Genomic DNA, 9,048 nt, shown 5'->3' with positions numbered 1-9,048 from the left:
GGGTCTCTTTCTTCCTGTGCCTCCGACACAAGCATCATCTTCAAATGTCATTCCATCCAATAAAAGTTCACAGACCTCATTACTCTCAAAGATCCATTGTAGCCATTTTAAACTGTCTTATTGCATTTCCATGATCTACCTCACCCAATTTTTATATACTTCAAAATCCTCATCTCCCCTTACTCCCCAACATGGACTATTTGCTGCCTTGAAGCCACATGGAGTCCCTTCTGGGTTTTAGTTCTTTCCTTCCCCTGTCAGATCAATATGAATCCAGAGGTGAAAGCCACTCTTTCTAGAAACTATATTTTGAAAAAGAAAACTCAATAGGCTACTATATACAACACTCACTTTTAGGCAAATGAAATCATTTCGTGATAGCTTTGTTGCCTCTGGACTGATGAAGCTCTTAACCTCTCCAACTTCAATAATTAGAATTAGAATTCACATAGCATTTTAAGATGTACAAAGAATTTTTCAAAAGTTTCTCCTCAGGCTCCTTCATGCAAAGTACTGGATATTTCTTTATTCTATTAAAAATCTATTTTGTTCCCTGCATAATTCTATTCAGATTTGGAAGACCAGGGAAAAGTCCCAGGAATCTCATGCTTAAAACTTATATCATCCATATAAAAGGGGGGAAATGTAGCAAAAGTACAGAAAGAAAGCATTTCAAATGCCAAAGAATGGATCAATATCACACAGGACCTAGTAGATTCTAGCAAAAATAAGAAATCTTAGAAAACAATATTTCAAAAATGGGATGATCTGTGATGAGGACAAAACGGACAGTCTGTCCCAGAACAAACTTAAGTGGATTTACATTCTCCGGAAGAAATTCAAACTTATATGGTCCCACACCCTCTGGAAGCAAGAAGAAAGATTATTTAAAGTATACACCTCTTTGGATGCAAAACTTAAATGGCTTTGCCAATTCCCTTCTATTGTTCTGTTCCTGTATAAAATAAGTCTCTAGAAAATGTCTTTTTGCAAACCACTGGATATTGCCCACCAAGAGAACATCTTGGTGTCTTTCTAATAAAAAGCCTTTTCTTATCACAGCCTTATGTGTTAGGGAATTTCTCACTACGAGGCCGCCCTAACCTGGTGTTTTGGAGAAGTAGGAGACCAACCCATATTTTTGCCATGATCCATACCTCATCAATCTCACACAGAAATACAAAGAATATTTTATTCTACAAAATTAAGTTTAATCATGCAGAAAACAAAATTTATCTTTAATGGAAAAAAGAATTTTTAAGTATCTTAGATGAAAAGACATATCAGAGTCTGCACACCAGAGAAAGAGAAAAATGTGTGGGCTACTTCAGGAGTTTGTTCAGACTTAAGAGAATTTAGGATCCTCATGATACAAACTTATTGGAGGTCATGATAAGGAGATAGCAGAAGATTAATCAGTTCTTGAATTCATCAACATGTAGTAAATGCCTAATATAGGTAGACACTGTGCTAAACATGGGAGATTCAAAATGAGACGAAAAGACCCTTTGCACTCAGGAGTTTACAATCTAGTTTGAGAGCCTATGTAAACAAATATATAAAACCCAGCACTACTACCCAGGATAAATTGGAAATAATTGAAAGAGAGAAGGCCCTAGGATTGTGCAGAATTAGAAACTTTCTGTAGAAGATGAGATTTTAATTAGGACTTAAAGAAAGTCAGAAATGTTAGTAGTCAGAATGGAGGAGGGACAAGGTTACTAGGGATTAGGGAGAATTAGAAAAAATGAAAAGAGCTAAGAAATGGAGCATCTTGTTTGTGGAACAGCCCAAAGACTGTCATTGTCAAGAGTGTCACCAAATAGCAAATCATGTTTTGGGGAATGAGATGTGACAAGACTGGAAGGGGGCTAGGTTAAAAAAGGCTTTGAATGTCAAACAGCATTTTTTATTTGCTCCTAGAAGTAATAGGGAGCCACTGGAATTTATTGAATTGGGGAGTGAGGAGGATGCTGATAAAATCAGACCTGCATTTAAAGAATATCATTTTAGTGTCTGAGAGGGATATAGATATGGCTGAGTTGTCACCTACAGAAGTAGAGGAAACAGATTTGACTCTGTCTAAAACGAAGATGGAAATATCTTAGGATATCACCTCAGTGTGTTCAATTCTTCTCCATAAAAGCCATTTCTGGAATAGGTTTTTCTTTTTCTTTTTCTATGTCCAGGTGCTCTATTGTCCTCCCATGGAGGAATCAAGAAAACCTGGAAGGCAGTCAGAGAAATAGTCAGGATAGGGAAAGGTTTGGAGTCCATGTTTGGTGAAGATCATTGGAAGGAACCAGGAATGTTTGGCCTAGAGAATATATGTGGAGAACAGAATAGAATGGAGGGGAACATTTAAGCATTCTAAAATTTATCCCATGATAGAGGTGTACAGCTTGTTCTTTTTGACTCCAGTAGCAGAAATTTATCCAATGTGGAAAGATTGAAGGGACTAGATTTAATACATGAAGTAAGAACAAGGTATCCATGGAAGAAAGAAAGCCTTTCTAAAGCACCTACTATGTATTAGGCACTAAGTGATTTACCAATAGGATCATTACTCTCCTCCTCCCCACTGCTTGAAGAACAGGATCTTACATCTCATCCCTTCCCCAGATTTCTATGATGTTCATAATGGTAATTGGTTGTGTCTAGGCTCTCTGCCATTGACTCTAGGCTCTAGTGATGGTATTGCTTACAAGTGTAGGAGAGCCTATGATCAGTTTTGGTTTAACCATTAAGATCAGCTTTTCTAAAGAAATAGTAGTTTCAAAGATATTTCAACAACTATATAAATAGCATATAGGATTTCTTCCTTGTTCTCCCTCCTCTTGGCACATGTACATACACATGAATATACACACTCTCTGGGGAATAGATTCATAGTTTTCTTCAATTCCCATAGAATATAGTCCTTACTACCAGATCCAAGATCCCACATAGGCTCACATCCCTGGAACCCTGGCCTCTGAGGGTTTCCTTGCCAGGTTGATAGGCTGCCACATCCTATCTGGAATCCTGCATTGCATCTTTAGATTCCATTAGTTGAACTCCTGATCCAGGAGAGATCACCATCCGCCCTTGAGAAAGGCAAATGAAACTGAACGAGATAAAATGCCCCAAGCTTGAGGTAAAAAGAGCAGAGGAAGGAAGTCCTCCTTCCAATTCATTTCCCTACTTTAATTCATGGCATCCAAGCAAGGGATGAATTGTTGTCTTCACCTTCTGATTAGCATTTAGAATAAACAGCAACAGAAAAGGAAGCAATTTCCCATTCTGGCCCCCTCAAAAGCCTATTATTGTAGCATATTCCTACCATGGAGCTAATTGAAGGGAGTTGCTCCCATTCACTGGACAGGAAAACGCAGATAGCAGGGTTCCCCTCAGGAGAGTGTGAGGGAAGAGTCAAGAATGGTACTCAGGTTGGAATCCTGGATGATTATAGGGATGGAGAATAATAGGAAAGTTTGGAGTTGAAAGAAGGGATGAAGGGGGGGATAGTGGGTGTATCCTCACCCAGGAGTTTCCCAACAAAAGGAAATTAAAGATGTGACCATTCCAACATTCCATGGAAAATGAAATCAAAGCAGCACTTAGTTCATCTTAGTATTGTATTTCTATTGTAGAAGTTAGGGTTATGACCATCTAGTCAGAAGAAAAATACACAGAGACAAAGACACACATAAAGAAGCAGATTAAGGGAAAATGCAATTTCAGACAGTATTTGAAAGTGTCCAGAGGCTATTAAAGAATAAAAGTAGATAAAGAGAAAGAGGAGGGGGTTACTCTCTGTTCTCTCTGTTATAAGACCATTATCAACTAAATTCCTTTTTTAGAAATTCTGCAAATGAATGTATAATTCAAATACATATTGCCATTGTGTTCGATCTTTCTTCACTTGGCAGATCAACTAAATATTTGCCCACTTTTTAGGCACTTTTTAGACTCTTTTGGTCTTCTATACATGAGAGTATCATCTCACTGATTGAATTTTCATATGAAGTCATTGTAACTGATGCCTTTGTCATGTGTATAATCCTGTTTTTCAGGGACAATAACTTGTTCAAATATATCTAGATGGAATTTTTTCTTTAATTTAAATTTATTTAGTATTTTATTTTTCTCTAATTACATGTGAAAAACAAACTTCAACATTTGTTTTTAAAACTTCGAGTTCTAGATTACTTCCCTTCCTTCCCCACCCCACTGAGAATGCAAGCAATTCAATATGGGTTATACATGTGTAGTCATGCAAAACATTTTCCTTATTAGTCATGCTGTGAAAGAAAACATAAAACTCCCCCCAAAAAAGTCCCTCAAGAAAAATAAAGTTTTTAAAGTATGCTTCAATCTGCGTTCAGACACCACCATTTCTTTCTAAGAATATGGACAGCATTTTTCATCAGAAGTCTTTCATAGTGGTTTTAGATCATTATGCTATTGAGAATACTTCTGTTGTTCAGAGCTGATCATCTTGCTATTACTCTATACAGAGTACAATTCACTTTGTATCTGCTCAAGTCCTTCTGGGTTTTTCTGAGAACATCTTGCTCATCATTTCTTACAGCACAAAAGTGTTCCATCACAATTACATCCACAATTTATTCAACCATTCCCCAACTGATGGACAGCCCCTTAACTGGAATTGGTTTAAATGCATGTCTCTCCTCTCATCTTTGCTGACATAAATCAGTAATCTGACCATCCAAAAAACTGACACAGGAATGAGTTTTACATCAGTAAGAAATAATTTCTAGTCTAGGGCAATATGATCTATATCTTCTTTTTGTGAATTTATCTTTGCTTATCATGTTCAGCTCTTACTAAGTGTTTTCTTTTTTAAATGTATTTCTCTATTTATGTAAAGCATGGGGGTCCTTCTCTTAGTTGTTGGTAAAAAAAATCCTGGCCAGAATTCTCCATAATAGGCTGATCCTTCATCTGAAAGATAGTCATCTATCTGAGAGCCAGTGTGGCTTTAGAAGGGACTTATTATTAAAAAAAAAAAAAAAAAAAAAAAAGAATTTATCAGAAAATAAAACAAATAAAATATCCATTTGTTTGTTAGTGTTTGTTGTTTTATGTGCTATATAAATGGATTTTAAAGCATAAAATGCTTTTTATGAGAGATACTCATAAGATCTGAGAGATAGGTGCTATTTTTTTTTTTTGTCCAAATTAGCGACACAGAAGCTGAAACAGAGGACATGTGACTTGGCCAAGCATTCACAGCTAGTAAATGTTGGAGGCTGCATTTAAATTCAGACTCTCCTGCTTGCAGGTCCAGTTTGCAATCCACTGAACTACCTGGCCATCCCTCATCAGGCTTGGTTGACAAGGGAAGGTTTCAAAATAATGGAAACTCTCTCGTCTGGTAGCACATATTTCATGTGGAAATGCAACCTCACTGTTCTTCCAGTGCAGTGCAAACCTGCAGGGCAATAGATGTGATCTTGGAGCAGGAGATGAGGGGCCTTTGAGCAGAAGCCTCCCTCCCTGGGCTGATTTGCATGGCTCACTCCCAGCCCAGGAAGCTCCTGCTGAGAGCAGCTATAAAAAGGCAGCTGGGGAGGCAGGGCTGGGCAGCTCAGAGCTCAGGCACATGGAGATGGGGTCCCAGGCTCAGATGCTCTTTGTCCTGTTGTTCTGGATCCCAGGTAAGTGACAAATAGAAGAGACAGACCTGTTTTTTTGTCCATCTGAGAGATTGTGTTTGAGATTCAGGGGTCAGAGAGAAAATGTGGCTCTGCACTAGGATCAGGAGGCAGGACCCAGCTCTGAAGGTTTAATTCTCCATAGTGTTAGGGAGATTTCTGCTGCTAGAAATATGGCTTGGTGTTATTCTCACTATTTCTCTTGTGTTTGTGATTCCAGATGCCCGAGGGGCCGTTGTGCTGACCCAGTCTCCAGCCTCCCTGGCTGCGTCTCCAGGAGAAAGAGTCATCATGTCCTGCAGGGCCAGTCAGGGTATTAGCACTTACCTGAACTGGTACCAACAGAAACCAGGCCAGGCCCCTCGGCTCCTCATTAGGTATGCAGACATCCTGCACTCCGGGGTCCCTGCCCGGTTCAGTGGCAGTGGCTCTGGGACAGATTACTCCCTCACAATCAGCAACATAGAAGCTGAGGACGCTGCAGTCTATTACTGTCAGTATGGCTATTACTATGCTCCCACAGTGATACAGCCCCGAACAAAAACATACCCAGCAGCTGCTGAGGGAGCATCAGGGCCCCGGGGGCCTCTCCTTCCCCTGGCTGGGATGGGGGCAGTTTGTCTGGGCTGCATCAGGGGAGGTTTCTAGGTCTCAGAGGAAGATGCTGGGGCTGTGAGAATTCTGACCTTGTTTTCTCTTTCAGTCAAGAATCAGTCACACAAAACTAATAAGTGGATGACACCCAAAGGTGGCTTCTCTAACCCAGGCTTGAGCAACAATTCTGTTTCCAAATCTCCACAAATGTTCTTGTAGCCTTTGTTTGAATATTTCCAGTGCAGGGAGAATAGTGACAAAGGGAATTAATGTGGAGCAAGAGATAGAGCCGTATTGTCAGTAAGACCTGAATTCAAGTGAGATAATAAATATAAAACTCTTAGCAGTGTGGCTCAAAGCGAGCACTTTAGGAATGTTAGTTATTATTATTACCATCATCATCATCATCATCATTACTACTACCTCCAGGACTAGATCATCAATTATCCTTCTACATAGTTCTCACTGCCAGAGAGTCTATACTTAAGTCTAAATTGGGCCTCTCTGCACCTTTGCTCACCTTTCTCGGTTTTGGTTCAAGACTACTAACAGCCTCTTCCTTATCACATCCCTTTGAATGCTTCCAGGCAGTTCCTCCATGCCCCATGTTGCTCCTCCCCCAAGCTCAGCCTCCCTGGTTCCTTCAGACAACCTTCCTGTCCCTGGCCTCTGGCCCTTTCCCCATCCTGGCTGCCTCCCTCTGCCTGGACACCAGCCTGCCTCAGGCCATTCTCCCATGGGGCACCCAGGAGGGAAAACAGGGTTCTAGGGGAGCTCTGACCAGGGCAAAGCTAGAAAAGCTTGGAACCTTTGAGGGAGTTACTGACCTCCTGGCACAGAAGGGATGGACACAAAGGACAGAGCTACCCATGTCAAGCACAGCTATTCTGTGGATTCAGTTTGTTGGACACTGTTTATTTGTGGTTTCACTGAGGCAGAAAGTGTCACATTCTGTCACACTCACTCGAATCTGGGCATTCCAGCTGTGAAGATGCCAACTCAGCCATGCACGTCCATGCTGTGAGACCCCTGTAGTCATGTTTTTCCCAAGTTCTCTGGAAGGTCACCACCCAAACTAATGGGGTTCTTCTCCACTGATTTGGACATCATCAGTCACAGTCCATGGATCATCCAACACTTTTCCCTTTCTCTTCCCTTCTGCCATATTTATGAGCTTACATTTTGGATGACATGTTTTAGTCTACTCTTTCTTAAGAATTCTTTCTTTCTGTTAGTTCTCCTCTGCTATATGCCTCTTCATTGTCAAGTGAAGTTCTTCATTCTCACTTCATTCTCAAAGCACCATTAAGAAAACAAGACATAGAAGGACTACAATGAAAATGAAAATATTAAACTAAAACTAAATGTTTCAATTCTGTAAGTACCAAGGTTGACCTGAGAGAGGAGTTGAGAATTAGGACCTTTCTTCCTTTTTGTTATATTTTACTTGCAGAGAGATATTTGAAAATGAATATAAAAATATATGAATCACAATACAATGGTCATTATGTAGAATTTGTGGTTGAATCTACCTGCTTTAAAAAAAAAAACAATTCATCCTATTTTCCATTAGTTTTTAAATTATTATTAAGAGGGGTCATATTGAGAACAACAAATGAGATATATTTGTGAGTTAATATCAGTTTAGCATTAAAAATTAATGTAAAAATAAATTTTAACAAACCAAAATAAAGTACTCATCCCATAGAATTGATAAGTAATTGTATACCCATTTTGAAAATTAAAAACATTTCACATATACTCCCTCCCACGCAGTCACTGACATTGGAAAGAGAAATGTGACTTAATGCTAATGAAGATTGCCTAACTGTGCCAAACATAAAACTATATCATAAAACGTCAGTCATCAAAACCATTTGGTACTGGCTATGAAATAGTCAATCAGTGGAATAGATTAGGATCACAGGACAAAATAGGCAATAACTATAACTATCTAATGTTTGACAAACCCAAACACCCCAGCTTTTGGGATAAGAATTCACTATTGACAAAAAATTTCTGGGAAAATTGGAAACTATTATGGAAGAAATTAGGGCTCAACCCACACCTAACACCACATACCAAGATAAGATCTAAATAGTAGATGATTTAGATATAGAGTGATATTATAAGCAAATTAGAAGAACATAGAATAATTTGTCTCTCAGGTCTGTGGAGAATGAAGGAATTTGCATCCAAAGAAGAAATGTAACTCCTAATTGAATACCAGATAGATAATTTTGATTACATTAAGTTAAAAAGTTTTTGTATAAACAAAATTAATGCAGGAAAAATCAGAAGGGAAGCAATAAATTGGACAATCATTTTTACATTTAAGGGTTCTGATAAAGGCCTCATTTCTAAAATATATAGAGAACTGATTCAAATTTCTAAGAATCCACGGCATTCTCCAATTGATAAATGGTCAAAGGATATGAACAAACAATTTTCAGATGAAGAAATCAAAACTACTTCTAACCATATGAAGTGCTCTAAATCACTATTGATCAGAGTAATACAAATTAAGACAACTCTGAGATACCACTACATATATCTCAGATTGCTAAGATGACAGGAAAAGACAAGAGCAAAACTGGAGGGGATGTGGGAAAACTGGGACACTAATACATTGTGGGAGAAATTGTGAATGGATCCAGTCATTTTGGAGAACAATTTGGAGTTATGCTCAAAAAGTTATCAAACTGTGCATACTCTTTGACCCAGCAGTGTTTCTACTGGGCTTATATCCCAAAGAGATTCTAAAGAAGGGAAAGGGACCCATATGTGCCAAAAT

At 38.8% G+C, this 9,048-nt stretch overlaps 1 gene segment (V, D, J or C); it reads left to right on the top strand.

The window, feature by feature from the left end:
• Positions 1–5,586: 5,586 nt before the first annotated feature.
• LOC127546334 (immunoglobulin kappa variable 3-15-like) overlaps positions 5,587–9,048 on the top strand; it is a 144,223-nt gene continuing 140,761 nt past the window's right edge. Inside the window, 1 exon segment of the V gene segment in view lies at positions 5,587–5,663. Within this exon segment, the coding sequence occupies positions 5,609–5,663 (55 nt within the window).

The sequence above is a fragment of the Antechinus flavipes genome, chromosome 2, assembly GCF_016432865.1.
Source record: "Antechinus flavipes isolate AdamAnt ecotype Samford, QLD, Australia chromosome 2, AdamAnt_v2, whole genome shotgun sequence".
Classification (NCBI taxonomy): Eukaryota; Metazoa; Chordata; class Mammalia; order Dasyuromorphia; family Dasyuridae; genus Antechinus; species Antechinus flavipes.
Note: the sequence above shows the minus strand (reverse complement) of the source record. Positions and strands in the feature narration are given on the sequence as shown.